The 16,113-nt window shown below is 40.5% G+C and overlaps 1 protein-coding gene across 2 annotated transcripts; it reads left to right on the forward strand.

The window, feature by feature from the left end:
- Window positions 1-1,339: 1,339 nt before the first annotated feature.
- Window positions 1,340-14,637, forward strand: cars1 (cysteinyl-tRNA synthetase 1). Of its 2 annotated transcripts, XM_085278091.1 has the most exons (23): window positions 1,340-1,458; window positions 2,818-3,045; window positions 4,712-4,803; window positions 5,915-6,003; window positions 6,113-6,209; window positions 6,719-6,817; window positions 7,331-7,480; window positions 7,890-8,030; window positions 8,325-8,413; window positions 8,511-8,632; window positions 8,828-8,940; window positions 9,109-9,237; window positions 9,384-9,513; window positions 9,885-9,988; window positions 10,329-10,426; window positions 10,557-10,746; window positions 11,016-11,084; window positions 11,190-11,271; window positions 11,395-11,475; window positions 11,785-11,852; window positions 12,185-12,244; window positions 12,326-12,409; window positions 12,923-14,637. In XM_085278091.1, the coding sequence occupies exons 1-23, from the start codon at window positions 1,437-1,439 to the stop codon at window positions 13,049-13,051; spliced, it is 2,466 nt and encodes an 821-aa protein (XP_085134217.1). In that variant the 5' UTR covers window positions 1,340-1,436; the 3' UTR covers window positions 13,052-14,637. The 2 variants fall into 2 exon arrangements, with proteins under 2 accessions (XP_085134217.1, XP_085134226.1); XM_085278100.1 differs by lacking the exon at window positions 2,818-3,045 and having other exon boundaries at window positions 1,355-1,458.
- Window positions 14,638-16,113: the final 1,476 nt, after the last annotated feature.

Here is a 16,113-nt window from a genome sequence, read left to right on the forward strand (position 1 = left end):
ACACGAAAAGTGAGCGCGAGAGTCCTCGGTGCGCCTGCTCGCTGCTGAAGTCAAAATAAACTTTATTGTCATCTCCGCTACATACAGTCCAGTATATAGAGAGACAAGATGACGAGGCTCCAGTTACAGCAGTGCAAGTAAACAAACAATAAATATAAGAAAAGTAAGAAAATAAAAATACACTTTAGGATTAGGGGTAAAGGGAGTGTTCGCCCAGGGCGCCAAACAGGCCAGGACCGCCCTGGATCAAGTGTAGCAGAGATTCAAATGAATTTTAGCTGATGATCCACTGACTGAATTCCACCTTCATAAAACTTTATACCATTTAGAAAAAAGACTGCATAAACAAGATACTGTCAGTGTAGAGGATGGAAATCAGCCAGGACAACTCATGAAACACCTGCTAACACCTTGTTGAATTAATTTGTGTAAATCCACAAAGAGCAGCAGGTCATTTGATCACAGCCTAAGAAAATATACTGGAGCTCTCAATAGAAGTTATTGTGTTATTATACTTTTCCCCACATTGAGCCATTACAGCCAATTTTAGGGTTCCTCCACCTGCTGAATCCCACTTTAACCCCTGACTGTACCCTGTTTAAAGGCAACGTCACCCTCTACAATGTAGAGTCTACAATGTAGGCAACAAAAACTAGATATATATTTTTTATTTTCTTTCTTTTTTTCAGATTCTGTTTAACTATAGAATCTCGGTACTTTTCCACTGAGATTTAAAACCACATTCCAAGAAATCATTTTTAAAAAAAATTTCCAGCTCGTGCCCATATAACTTAAGCTTGATTGATCATCAACTTTTCCTTAAAAGTTCTAGGATGCTGCTCTGTTCTAGGATGCCCTCTGGACCCAGTGGAGGTGGTGAGTGACAGGGGAATGGCGGCTAAGCTGTCATCCCTGTTGGACAACATCTCCCACCCCATGCAAGAGACTCTGACAGCACTGAGCAGCTCCTTCAGTGGGAGACTGCGGCACCCACGGTGTGGGACGGAGAGATTTCGCAGGTCTTTCCTCCCCACTGCTGTCAGACTCCACAACAAAGACTTTTGCAGCTGATCAAACCCTCACATGTGCAATAAGACTGCTATATGTGCAATTCTTGTACAATTCTTCTTCTGACGAAGTTGTACTTTTGTATTTTCTTACTCAGTTGTATATAGCATTTGTATTTCTATTTTATTCTATTGTATATAGTATTTTATTTTATTGCATTGCATTCCAGTGTCTTAAACAAACACACACACACACACACACACACACACACACAGAACAAAAACAAAAAACATTGAGTGTACCATCATTTATGTCCGCCAGCTCTCAGGTTCAAACACTTTGGTTCCTATTCCTACCGTCGTTTATACGGGTTCTTCTTCCGGGCACGTTATTGTTGCATCAGCATCCAGCCTTTGATTACTGTGACAATGTCGGCTTCGGGTGATCCGGGTACAGTAAATAATATATGGTGTTTGCTTTATGGGTTCGTTAGTTGAAAAACCGCATAAAGCTATGACAGCACAACCTAACGCATTTTGATGAAGTGTCACAGCGAATATGCTAACGCTCAGGCTAGCTAATATGTAGAGCTGTGTCCCAAAGTCTGCAGTTGAGCCGCTTAGCTAAAGGAAACACTGTCAATGAGTGACAAGCCGAATTTCATATAAAAAATACAGCTTAAACTAATACTTAATACCTCGGCATAAACACAGGGCAGCAAATACTATTTAGCAATTTGTCTGCGTTTAAAAAAGGTAGCCTCATCTTCGGCTCATTTGTCCAGTCAAACAGGATGTTATGAAGTAACTACAGTTTATTCTCTTTTATTTGTTTATAGTGTTTTAGTGAACCTATTCCTGTGTGATGTGTGGGGTGTTTTTGTTGAACTGTGGTTTGTTTAAGTCTATGTTCGGGTTTAAGTTCCATCTTCTTTCGTGTCATCTTTAAGAAAATTATTAGCATCCGACAGTATCGCCTTTTTGTTTGATATTTTTACAAAGGTTTATGGAAAGCATTGAAATTATTGTTATTATTATTACTACTAGTAGTAGTAGTAGTAGTAGTATAACTTAGCCTGTTATGAGAAACACTGTTAACGTTTTCAAGTGCTTACTGTGATTTTTACTCTCAGGTCAGTAATTTAAATTTTATACAGCACAACAATGAAATAAAACAGTCGAGGTGTGATTAAAGTGCAGACTTTCAGCTTCAAGTTAAGAAGGAAATGAACCTAAAATAACTAAGAAATTGCTTATTAGTACGTTCCTAATTTACCTTTAAATCAGTGAAACCTGACCCTTTAAAACATTGGTAACATTAACAGTTTTACCAATATTTGCTGTATTTATTTTCAGCCCCTTGATTGATATAAAATGTGTTCCTGTCCAAATACTTGTTGACCTGCAGTTAGAATTACAGCTCAAATAGTAACACAGTATGAAAATCACGGGTTGCTTCTATAAGACATGTAACCTGCACCCTTAATTACATTTTTTTCTCCATCTTTTGCTTTCTCCTGTTTCCACTCAGTGCTTGCACCTCTTTTGTTTTCTTATACATATATAAGGTTCTCTGTGAGTGGCTAAAGGCCAGTGTTATTCAGCATTAGTTCTGCTAGGCTATGTTTGGGTAGCGAGTAGTTTCATTTAACTCACTCATAAGTGCAGTTTACTTTGGACGTGTGCTGACTTTCCAACTGATCGAGTAATTCTTGGCTCTGACCAAAGTCATTAGTCTCATTGGTTATTCCACTGTCCAGTGGAGTAAGGTGGTAATTCTTTGCGAACATTTGCCCTCTTGTTTCTGCAGCCTTTGAGTATGGCTTCTTGCTACAGATAAGTGAGGAGGCTGCACTGACAGTGGCCCTGAATGACTACCTAACCTCACGCAGCTACCTGGCTGGGTTCAGCCCCACCCAGGTCGACCAGAAAGCCTTTAAGCTCCTCCACAGACCCCCAGATCCACAACATGTCCACGCTCTGCGCTGGTACAGACACATAGCAGCCCTGCAACAGGACCTCAACCCAGAAAGCAGCAGTGAGTAGAAAGCTGAAGGCATGAACAGGCTAGATGTGGTCCTGCGCCTGCTGGCCGTGGATGTGGAGGCACTCTGAGGCTGTGACGTGCCCTCTTAAACAAACTGACTCTCAGCATGAACTAAGGCTTCCTTTGCAGGCACTGGAATGAACTCTGTTTTAGCTTGCACTTTTGATGTCAGTCATAGCAACTTGATGTGTGTGGTACCTGCAGCTAAGCGCTGAGGAGACTCGCGTTATCGCTGTGTAAACACGGCAGCAACAGCTGGTGAAGAACCCCACAGGCAAATACTCTTTGTTCCCATACCTGGCTAAATAGCTTAATATTAATAAGGACAACTTTACAAAAAATGTAAAACATCATGAAAAGAAAGAGTAACTGATGATAGAACACAGAAATGTTTATTTATTAATCTAAACGATGTGTAAGAGCGTACTTGGTTACGTGGCTGATGTGAGTGGGAGTGAAACTCTTATTAAAAAAGCCAGTAAATAGTAAATTTGACCTATTACGCTCACTTTCATCGCTGTATTTTTATCCGGGGACTCCAGTGTGTTGTTTTGCTCATCTGATGCTGTGCCAGTCTCGGATGTCTAGATTTCCTTCATTTCTTTCACCTTCACTTTCCATTTAACTCTGCTGTGTTACTGGAAAATTCCATTCTTCTTTACAAGGACACAGTAGACACGATAGATGTAAGTTTGGGGTCTGAAAGGTGAAGCAAAACCAGAAATGCTTCAAAACTGTATATTTTTAAAAAATTTATTTTTACCATGTGGTTGTTAAAAGACTTCTGGTTCTGTAGACTTCTGGGGACAGCAGCCTCCCTCACTCTGTGTCCTCAGTGGAGTTTCCTGGGGAGTTCTTGGGCTTACCTGCTTCTTTTGGTCGGGGTTATCAAGGATATGTTCGCCAGCTATGACCAGTGACTCTGGCCATGTTAAATAAACGTGTTGACCATTAGCAATCTTAAGCACAATGTGTCCACTTGAAGTTGTTTTTTAACTAATCATATGGGGTATCTAACTATTTTTAGATTCCATATTCTAGCAGGGTTGCACTGCTTGTGAACAGTACTTGTGTTTTCCCTTTGTGCAGACTGCATCAACTCTTTTTCTGATGCGCTGTGTGGATGTTGAACCCTGCCTTTGAGCAAATATTTGACTGGAAATTGAAGCTCAGTAGGTAGACACAGTGACAGAAGTTCAGACTAAAGAGGAAATATTTTCTTTTGTTGACACTGATGAAGAGGAAACTTTATTGTGTGTCTTTGATAAGAATGGGATGATGAGAATATTTATATTTATTGTTAACTACTGTTGAAATATCACACTCCTCAGCACTGCACTAGAACCTATAACAGATTTCTGTCATTGCTTTACTTTAACTATTTCAAGCAAAAATAAATCCATTTACATGTGTCACAGTTTTTGAACCATTATCACAGCACTGGGCATCAGTTCTTTGCTCTTTCACTGTCTCATGTTATCTGACGTGAGCTCTGAGTCACTGTCTTATTGGTAGCCTTTATTGATTAGTCTTATTAATTAGCCCTAATGGAACATGATGTCACCAAAGCATCCATATGAATAGCTTCGACAGAGGTAGAACCCCTTTACTTATGATGTGAAAACTGAAATTGTCCCTTGTTCCTTTCTTATTTTAGTCAAAGGAAAGCGTGTCCAGCCTCCTTGGTCTCCACCAGCAGGAACAGATGTTCCTCAGCTGCGACTCTACAACAGCCTGACAAGAGCAAAGGTAGAGACGAATGTAAAGCGCACATCAGTGCTGGTGTTGCTGGGAAATGAGGTCCTCGTGAAGTCGCTACATTAGATACCGCATCCCTCAATGTATATATAGCCACAGGCTGGACAGAGTCAGTTTTATTTATACTCATGCAGTGATGTGAAATTGAAACGATAAGCTATGATTTGCAGGCAAATTAAGATTATGAGGCCTGTTAAAGTTACAAGGGATTAATAAGGGGCTGCAACAATTCACCGAGTAACTCGAATAACTTAAAAAATAATCGATGCAAATTTTGTGCTTTGGCGCTTCGTTTATTACACGAAGCATCTGTAGCTCTCGGTTTCTGCCATGTAACTGTGAGCGTTTCGCCCACATTTGTGACTAACAATTGGAGCTGCAATAGAAACGTATGTAGGAGCAGACATGGGAATAAAAGTATGACCGTGCACGTCATCCATTGGACAGGTGGGCAGCCTGACGCAGGGCTAAACCACTGAAGCAAACACAATTCTAAAGAGTCTGTGATCGTTACTGTACAACTTATAAAAAGAAAGAATGCATATATATTTAGATTATTTCATTCAAGTTTTTAATAGTGACAGGATTTAAAGCCTCACTGTTTTCCAAAGTATGCAATCCAGGTATGGTTTAAAGAAGTTATAGTCACATTTCTTTTGACTGATGTATCTTGTGACAGATGTGCTCTCATTCTTGGTATAGAATGCAGCACTTTCACTTCACATTTGTAGATTTAATGCATATTTTTATAGTCTGCTTGCATTTTGCCACATGCACACACAACTGGTTTCCAGATGATTTTAAGTGTAGCGAGATGGTCTTTAGCTTAAGGCTCTTTGTGGCGCTGATAAACATGCCCGTATTTCTTAGATGAGCGTTAGTCTGGCACAACCAGACTGTTCTGGATCAGGAAGAAGTCTCGACTGAAAAAACAAACGTAGAAATAAAACCATCTATGCAACCTAATCTCTCGCTGTGGCTCTCGTTTCTATTACACTGCATTTAAAAATCCCGCTGCCACCAGTAAGATACATTTTTATCAGATTTTTTTATTTTAAAGTATTTGTTATCCTCATTTAAGTTCATAACCTCCATGTTTCAGGAGCTGTTTGTTCCTCAGAAAGGGAATAAAGTAACATGGTACTGCTGTGGTCCTACAGTGTACGATGCCTCCCACATGGGACATGCCAGGTAAGCAAGATCAGAGGAATTTAAGCACTGAAATGATCCTTCATATAGCGAGACTGTTATATTTTTTTCTATTACAACAACATTTTAATGAATAATTTGCTTTATGCAGATCCTACATATCCTTTGATATTCTGCGAAGGATACTGAGGGACTACTTCAAGTATGATGTGATCTACTGCATGAACATTACAGACATAGATGACAAAGTAAGTCTGCTTTGATGTGTTTTAGATGTTTTTAATTTTTTTAATAAAGGTTTTTGCATGAAATGTGGGAGATGGGTTGTCCAAGCTCATCTGTGTCTGTAATGATTAATGCAGCCCTGTTGAAATAAGTGCAAGGTCCTTGTTAACATTCACATGTTCACACATCTGTCTGTGTGTTTATAGGCAGGTAAAAACAGGTTCAGCTTGTAAGCTGACATGTCTCTGAGAAGTTATGGCAGGAATTCAGGGTCTTGTGATGACCTAATTAGACAGGGGGAAAACATAAATGTACACATGCAGGTTTTCAGCTGCTCAGAAAATTAGGAGCTGATTTGTATTTGTTGTTTTGTAATGGGCTAAACGGGCGTCAGGACTACAGGACAGGCCAGTTTAGCACCCAGACTGTCCTACTATGGAGCTGATGTTGCAATACATGCAGAATGCTTTTGAACTTTTGGCATAAGCAAACTCTGCTGTTTTGGTTTATTATTGGGATATTCTTCTTTCAGATCATTAAAAGAGCCCGGCAGAATTACCTTCTGGACCAGTACAAAGAGAAACAGCCACAAGCGGCTCAAATACTGCAGGATGTGCTCAGCGCCAGAACGGTGAGACAGGTTTAAGCCCTGGATGCACTGCACCTGTGTGAAGTACTTATTGATCTGACAGTGATGGTGTAAATCTTCTCTCTTTGTTTTCATTGATCGCACAGCATGTATCTCTCTGGAGATTATTGGTCATTATTTAGCGAGGCAGATAATTCAAATAACACAAAACAGAACTGTGCAGTACTTAGTAAAACAGATAAATACTGCGTTAATGTTAAACATTTATGTCACTGAGTTTATAATATCAGAAGATCTAGTTGCAAACCTCCTCCTACAACAACTCTGCTCCATCGGCAGGCTCTGTTGGTTTCCCTATGGGTTGTATCAGTGTTTGTGAAGTAGCAGCTGGTTAACCACAGCATGCACAAACACTAGACTCTATAGACACAAGCATCAGTACACCCTGTACTGTAGCTAGTAGAAGTCCAAGCTTCAGCTCTATCTAAAAACAGAGACAAGCTGAAAGTTTTTTTAATTTCTGTGGATTTCTGTGTGTTATTCTGCCAATTCCAGCCGTTTCAGGCCCAGCTGGCTTCCACCACAGACCCGGACAAGAAGCAGATGCTGGAAAGGCTGGACAGTGCAGTTACAGCCAGTCTGCAACCGCTGCAAGCAGCAATGGAGAGCAAAGCCGCAGATGAAGTCATACGACCTCTGGCACACGTGAGTCTGTTCTGATGTGGTGGCAACTTCAGAGAAATATCACTAGAAATACAGAAAAAGCTTTTTTTGTTTGCTTTTTGTTTGCTTTTTGTGCTTCCAAAATAACTGCAGCAGATTCATGGATAGATGGTCAGTGCTCTACATTTACAACAGTGGGAGGACAGATTAGCTTTATTACTGCTTGTATTCACTGCCACCATTTGGGATTAGTAACTCAGGGTTAGTGTGACTGATCTGAGTTCCAACTAGGAACTCCACCCAGTTTTACCAGGTCTGCACCAAGAACTAATAAGGATCGTTTTATCACTAGAATCCTGCAAAACTACTCTGTTAATAGTGACCACGAATAAAAGTGTGGAGCTGGAAATGAGCTCAACAAGTCCAATTGAATTGTCTTTTCTTCCCCAAGGTGTTGTTGGAGAATTCCAAGGACTTGCTGGCAGACTGGTTGGACAAACAATTCGGAAGTCACGTCACAGAGAATTCCATCTTCTCCCTTCTCCCTAAATACTGGGAAGAAGACTATCACAAAGATATGAAAGCACTCAATGTAAGTATAAAAAAGCCAAATGATCTTTTGATTTTCTGAGAAAATCTCTTAAAGGAATTAAATAAACGCCCCCTGTAAAAATCCAACATGTGTAAAGAAACTTTTTCTATGAATTGTTCAGTTTTACTTGTGTTGTTGAACGTTACCGTTTCTGAGATAACAATGGCTGAAACTGCTCTGTCCAAACTTCTGTTACTGGAAGGACACTATGTCTAAAATATCATTGTTAAAATGTGCTTTGAAATCAGCATTTTCCTGCTGTAACTGGATTTAAGTTGTCATTTTGGCACACAGGTTCTTCCCCCTGATGTCCTTACTCGAGTCAGTGAATACGTGCCTGAGATCGTGGAGTTTGTGAGGAAAATAGTTTCAAATGGTTATGGGTGAGGAAGATGCTGCCGCTGTTCACGATTTGTGTCGTACCGAACGAACTGCTTGCATCGCTGTCGCTATAGTTACTTGTTTCTCTGGTGTCTGCAGGTACGAGTCAAACGGTTCAGTATACTTTGACACCTTGAAGTTTGATTCCAGTCCGCAGCACTCGTACGCTAAACTGGTGCCGGAGGCGGTCGGCGATCAGAAAGCTTTACAAGAGGGAGAAGGTACACTTATAAAACAAGCACCACACAACAGGTGCAGACATGCCCGACAACAGACAACAGGTCGGGGATTTTCAGTGCTTGACTCAGTGAGAGCAGAAGAGATTCACCAAGATTTCCCTCCTACCAATATTTGAGTAGAGAATAAGTACAATGTTCAGTTTTTAACCTGTTGTCGTTGTTTTCCTGGCTCTGTAGGAGATCTGAGCATTTCTGCAGAGAGACTAAGTGAGAAAAAGTCACCGAATGACTTTGCATTGTGGAAAGCCTCCAAGCCTGGAGAACCATCATGGGGCTCTCCATGGGGGAAGGTGAGCCTTCATTTTCAGAGGCTTTAAAGACCGTGTGATCATCCTTTGCATTTAAAGCTTTTCTTTTATATAAACGTGAAAGTGTCATTTGAGGCTCTGTGAAATGGAACGAGAATTTGTACTTATGAGAAAGGAAGTCATCGGTGTTTTCTTTGAATGTTGTGACAGGGAAGACCCGGGTGGCACATTGAATGTTCAGCCATGGCTGGCTCTATCTTGGGCGAGTCGATGGACATCCACGGGGGAGGGTTTGATCTGCGATTCCCTCATCATGACAACGAGCTGGCTCAGTCAGAGGTAACTGTTGCAGAAAATGTGTTCCTGTTTACTATGTAAATGCCTGACGTAACACACACTTTGAAACATCCTGAATGTGTTTAAAGCCGTTTCCAGTGATGAAGGGTAAAACCTGTTATGACCACAGTTGCTTGTGCTGCTTACAGGCGTTCTTTGAGAACGATTACTGGGTCCAGTACTTTCTGCACACCGGGCACCTGACAATCTCAGGCTGCAAGATGTCAAAGTCTCTGAAGAATTTCATCACGATCAAGGACGCCTTGGCGAAGAACACAGGTGATACATGTGTTCCTGCTTTGTAGACTGCATCACTTGAGCATACATCACCATTAATAAACTGTCAGGGAGTTTTTCCAGCTATGAGGCTGCACAAACTGTCACAGCTTAAAGCCAAAATCATCATTTTAACAGCAAACTGAATGCTGCTGGGGGTTCCCATGATGCGTTTCTTCTTCAGACATACTTTTTCACTTATTATCTGTTTATACACCACTTTGCATTTAATTATTATTGAATGCAATGGTTCCCTCTCTCACCCCAACAGCAGTTGTTACTTATTTTATATCTGAAGAGAAACACGTAATGAACACTAAGTTCTTCAGTTAGAGTAGAACTATTTAACGGTCTCACTGTTTGTCTCCACGCAGCACGTCAGCTCCGTCTGGCTTTCTTGATGCATTCCTGGAAGGACACTCTGGACTATTCTTCTAACACGATGGAGTCAGCCGTCCAGTACGAGAAGTTTATGAATGTAGGTGAAAGCAAGAACAAAGACAGTGTTGGAAGATTTGTCTGTTTTGTGTTGATCTGTTTTTGTTTTGTTTGTTATTTGTAGCTTGTACTCACTACAGCCTGTACATACTTATAGCTATAGAATATTCATAACATACTTCATACCGTGTACATTATAACATACCATAATAGACCCATTTCTGTAATATACTTACATATCTATATTATTGCTAATATATATTGTGATATATCTATATCACTAAAGCACTTCTGGATGGATGCAAACTGCATTTCGTTGCCCTGTACCTGTGCATGTGCAATGACAACAAAGTTGAATTCTGTTCTATTCTATTTGAAAGGAGTTCTTCCTGAATGTGAAAGACATCCTGCGTGCGCCTACTGACATCACTGGTCAGTTTGAGAAGTGGGAGACAGCAGAGGTGGAGCTCAACAACAGGTGAGAGAGCGACTCGGTAGATTAGAAGACCAGTTTGTTGTTCTTCATCAAAATTTGCACTTTCAGAGTTGTGTGCGTGCAAACACAACACATTCATACTTAAAACTAAAAAGTGACTTGTGTTGTGTAGTTTCTGTGACAGGAAGTCTGCCGTCCACGAGGCTCTGTGTGACAACGTGGACACCCGCACTGCCATGGAGGAGATGAGAACGCTGGTCAGCCAAAGCAACGGTTACATTGCCAGCAAGAAGAGCGTCAAACTCAGGCCCAACCGCATGCTGATGGAAAGTATTGCTGCGTACCTCACCAACATGCTGAAGGTGAGCACGTTTCTGCTGCTGCGTTTATCGTTTCACAGCTCTCAGAATAATGAATTTTACAGAACACCTTGATTCTGTATGGAGGAGAAATCATGCTGTTTGTTCTTATCTCATTTATACAACATGCCTCATTCATCCATTCACACACATGAAAGTGGATGTGATACACTTTGTTACTTCTCCAAGTTAAGAAACAACTCCATTACTGGGCAAAATCAGTGTGGAGATGCCTAACAAACCCTTCAAATGAAACTTTTGTTGTTGTCTAGATATTTGGTGCAGTTGAAGGATCGGACCCCATAGGTTTTCCCATGGGTGGACAGAGTCAGAGTGTTGATGTAAGTGAACTGGTTTTCACTTTTTGTGATTGAATTGTGTCTCTTGTGGCATTATTATTATGAGAAATGTACTGCATATGAAAAATTCCCCTTAATTGTCCACAGCTGGAGAGCGCAGTGATGCCATACCTCACAGTGCTGTCAGATTTTAGAGAGCGCGTCCGCAAAATTGCTCGAGAGCAGAAAGGTAAGAACATGCGCTTTAAACAAAACTGTTTACTTTATAACTCAAAACATCACCTCCATGTTGAATCAGAGAGAACTGAAACATGAAATTCTTCTTCTTTTTTTTCTTTTCTTACTTATTCAGTGACAGAGCTGCTGCAGCTCTGCGATGTTGTCCGTGACGACATGTTGCCAGAGCTTGGAGTACGTCTGGAAGATCACGAAGGTAAGATGTCTGTGTTTGAAGTTATAGAGATAAAGAATCGGCTCAGGTTTTGATCTTCCTCATCAGGTCTGCCTCCTTTGCGCAGCCGTCTGTGGACTGGGTTAGTTATTACTGGAATAAACTGGCTACGTCTGTGTCACGAAATCATTATCCGCTCCATTCATCACATCTTTATGACTGCAGCGCAGTAAGATGCCCTGCTCAATAAATCCGAGCCTTTACTCTCTTCGTAAGAATGTAAAAAAGTTCTGACCTTGTTTCGTTCTTACAAAGTGAAGAGTGTTGGAAAATAAAGTGGTTGTGTTGCAGGCCTGCCCACTGTGGTGAAGCTAGTGGACAAGGAGACATTACTGAAGGAGAGAGAGGAGAAGAAGAGGGTAAGAGAAGACATCATCACACATCGAGTGCATGTCTGGAGCAGTTTAGGTCCTAAGATTGACAGGAGATAATTTATCCCAATTTAAAGTAAACGATAAGCCAGAAAAAGAAGTGCCCCCTCCCAAAACTGAAGGACGCTGAGTTTCCAAGGATATAAGGACGGGCATTTCAACATCTAACAGCTAGTTTGTTCAGACAAAAGAAATTCTTAGCTGATTTACAATTTTAACAGAAGTCCACTGCAAGCCTTCATTTTTATGTAAAATTGTTTTTTAAAAATGCAAACATGTGTTTTAAAACATTTCACACAATAAAATTCCATCTTTCACAGATGGAAGAAGAGAAGAAAATGAAGAAGCTAGAGGCTGCTAAGAAGAAACAGGAGCAAGAGGTCAGTCTGATGGTTTATATAGACAGTGACCTTCTGCGTTTGTGTCATCAGGGAATCTTCATGTTTCTGTTACTGTTGCAGATGGCGAAACTGGCCAAGATGAAGATCCCTGCAAGCGAAATGTTTCGCAGTGAAACAGACAAATACTCAAAATTCGATGAAACGGTAAGTCCTTATTTTACCTCCCATGCTTAATTTTTCATGAGAAGAACCTGTTAAGCTGGTGCCATGTTGGTGGTGAGGCTCGTGGGCCCTGATGACCTCAGGAATCTGTTGCTGAGGGCTTAAAACCTGGGATATCTAGGAAAGCAAAGACAAAGATTAGCACCCGGTACTCCAGGTCGTGAGGTGGTCACGGGGCCAACGACCCCACGCCACGAAATCATGAAGTTACAGCAATAAAAGTGGGGATTTGGTGCTCACAGCTAGACGTGTGCCTGAGGTCAATGACGTGATGCGGATCCAAGAGTAGGAAAGACCTAGCTCACGGGGATTTGCTTGTACAGACATGAATGTCCTTATTTGAAATGACATCCGCATCCAGTGTAACTGTGTGTGCGTCAGAACTTGAGGAAAATTCAGAAAGGTAATTTAAAAGTTACCATGGAAACGACAGCTCACAAACCGTGTCAACCTGAAAAGCTTTAAAGGTGTGTTTGGTTTTGTCGCCGTTAACAGGGTTTCCCCACTCATGACGTTGAAGGGAAGGAGCTCAGCAAAGGTCAAGCCAAGAAGCTCCGCAAGCTCTACGAGACCCAAGAAAAGTTACACAACGAGTATCTACAGATGAACCAAAATGGCAACTGATTCTGCCGTTCAGCCAATCCATCCACACCGCAGGGAAGAACTATAGAATAAATAATAAGGCCAGAGCTTCATTCTGTCTCCTCTTCATCCTACTTTGGTTCAGGAAACCGACGATTGTGTTTTGTCCATTTACGTAACAGTTACATTTACATTCCATAACCATGCAATATGAGAGAAAACCACCACCCGACATGACTTTGTTCTTGCTCTGTTGGAGGTTGGACGTCTTTCACAACAGTAAAATCAAAGCAACAGGTAATAAAGTGGGATTTTGATGATGTGGCGGTGCAGCCTCTGTTAGCAGTGTATGTTTTTCTTGAAACTCTGTGATACTGCCATTTGTTCAAGTATTAAAGCCTTTTTTAACAGTTAGTGCTTTCATGAATTAAAGATGCTAAATGGGTGGCTAGCGGATTAATGGGAAACACCAGCTTTAAGTGGGTTTTTTTTTTTCCACCATGAATCTTTGGGACAGCTTCATTAAGATACCCCGGAGGAAGGATTTAAAACATTTAAATTTCAGAGGCCACTTAAGAAACTAGGACTGTTGTGGAGGGCTGCACCAGCTTAGAAAGAGATCAAATGAATACGCAGTAGAACTGAGTTCAGCTTGTTGTTTCATACACTTTATCCTGCTGATCAGCAGTGTGTGATATATCACTCTGTGTTTTTGACCTTTTACCTCACGGGTCTGTTAAAGTAACTATGTTGTGTCATTCAAATATAGTTCATTTTTATGCAAATGTGCATTTGTCAAAGGGACTTTTGCCTTTGCTAAGAACTGGATCAAATTTTCACCCCTAACAGGGGAAACGACCATTGAATTCATTGTTTCAGTTGTAGAGGTGACTTGTAACAGAAACCATTAGATGGTTTGTGTCTTTCTCAATACCTGTGTCACCTTATACAAGAGTTACCTTGAAAAGCTAATAAAGTATGGTGGACATTTTTATTTTAATTGGATGTACCCTCATTTAGGAGCATATGGAGGAAAACTAGATGCCTCCTGCCCTTAAGTTAAAAGCAATTGCCTCATGGTTGCAGAAAATTAGTGGTACATTATACCCTGCTGTGCTTGGAGCACATGGGAACACAAGTGATGTGTTTTGGTTTTTTTTTTTTTTGGTTTTTTGTTTTTATAACTAACTGAACAAAGAGAATCTGTTGGTCCTTTCACTACCCTGAACCTCACACCTCGGACCCCATCGATTCAGCAATTCCTTAAAACATCTGGGTTCTTTATTTTGTGCCATCTCAACAAAGGGACATTTTCACAGGCCATTTCCAGCTGTGGCATAATGAAACGCTGTGAGATCAAGAAGTGGAATTGAAAATAGAAAATGCCACCAAACTCTCGAGCAGCTGGTTTTTGTTTTTCTTTTAAAAGTCACACTGGGACAATTTAACCCCTGCAACCTGTTGCATGGGTTCTTGTGGCTTGAGTAACATCACATGGCAAAGTGCATTTTGTTATTCAGCCGTCCTTCAGGGGTTTGCATTTTTGTACTACGTGTTCTCCATATCTGTGGTTATAAGATGACTTGAATTGATTTAAGGGATGCTCAAATAAAGAGTAAGCGAGTGCAGTGCTGTATGATTACGTGGTCAGCTTTGTGACATGCTGTGACTGTGGATTCATGTTTAAGCTCCTAATAGGGAGATAATTTCATTATGCCAGTGGTTGACAGATCAGAAGAATACCAGCCCAAGTAAACATGAATACTTCTGCATCAGTCACTTATTTTGCTGATTTAAAGGAACGTAAAATATGACACGTAAGGTTTCAAATGTGGTTCTAATTTGAAGTTCACAAATTTGGGTTGCAGCTTTAATATTTAATAAAAAGGCATGTATTTCTGTGTCAAACGTGGCCTGGCCCACATGGAAAACACAGTGGAGTCTGAAGGCATCTTGAAAATCATTCATATTTTCTTGGAAATTCAGAAATAATGAGAACTTTTAAAGGTTGCTTGTCACAGACTTTCCTCTGCAGTCACCTCGTGCACAATAAAGGCGGTTTGGAACATTGCCAGATCATACATACACATAACATGGCTTATCAGGTCTGTTGTCCAAGGACAAAGGTGGGCAAGACCACCCACCCGCTCCATGATGTGCTGGCCTATCACAGGAGCACATTCAGTGAGAGACTTACGTTGCCCAAATGCACCACAGAACGACACAGGAGATCATTCCTGTCTGTAGGTATCTCCCTGCACAACTCCTCCATCTAATGCACAGTACACACTGTAATAGTTATGCCCTATTGCACATCCTGTACAGCTTAATTTCAACCTTATATATTTAATTTTTCTTATATACTGAGATATTTATAATTGAGCTATTATATACATTAGAGCTTTTTTTTTTCCAAATTAGTAAAGTATTGTATTATTTAATTTAAGATTTTTACTGTCTTGGAGCAACTGTGAGCACATAATATAGTCTGGGATTAATAAAGTATTCTGATTCTTTGCAATATCTGCCAAATCAGACATGCAGAGTTACCTACAGACAGCTTGTAGTGTCTATGGATGCTGTTTGTGTTTCCATGTTCACATTGAATGAAAGTATAGTAAGAAGGTAAATTAATGGAATCTAAAGCAAACATCTAAGTATTGCTTTAATGTGGTTTTTGAAATATTTAAAATGGAAAAATTGACATTTTCCTTAAAAATTCGAAGACAAATTCTACAAAATATGGAATGAATGGATTATCTTTGTGTCCCCCCTCTGCCCTGAATTTATGTAAGGCCAGCCCTGAACTGGTGTATCTCTCATGTAATGTACAATGTCAGGTCGACCCTCTACTTCATAATATGTATTGATGTACTTTATGTAAATAAGTTAAACATACTGCATTATGTATACACTGTCAAGCCACCAAATACACTCTTTGTTATCTGAATGTAAAACAAAATGACTAATAAAAATATAATTTTTTAAAAAAGGAATCTAAAGCAGTAAAAGGGATTGCTACAGCGGGTTGCCCCACAGGGGTCCCAAACCAGGGACTTTTCATACACAGTTTTTAACAACAGTTGCCTTTAGGCATAAGACTT

This window comes from Mchenga conophoros, linkage group LG1 (assembly GCF_057382185.1).
Source record: "Mchenga conophoros isolate Kocher_MC1m ecotype Shallow Benthic linkage group LG1, M_conophoros_male_GT1.1, whole genome shotgun sequence".
Classification (NCBI taxonomy): domain Eukaryota; kingdom Metazoa; phylum Chordata; class Actinopteri; order Cichliformes; family Cichlidae; genus Mchenga; species Mchenga conophoros.

Coding starts and splice junctions, on each gene's coding strand:
- cars1 (XM_085278091.1), top strand. CDS start 1,437: ATGTCGGCTTCGGGTGATCCGG. Junction 1,459..2,817: donor GTCGGCTTCGGGTGATCCGG/GTACAGTAAATA, acceptor TTGTTTCTGCAG/CCTTTGAGTATGGCTTCTTG. Junction 8,633..8,827: donor AGCTTTACAAGAGGGAGAAG/GTACACTTATAA, acceptor CTGGCTCTGTAG/GAGATCTGAGCATTTCTGCA.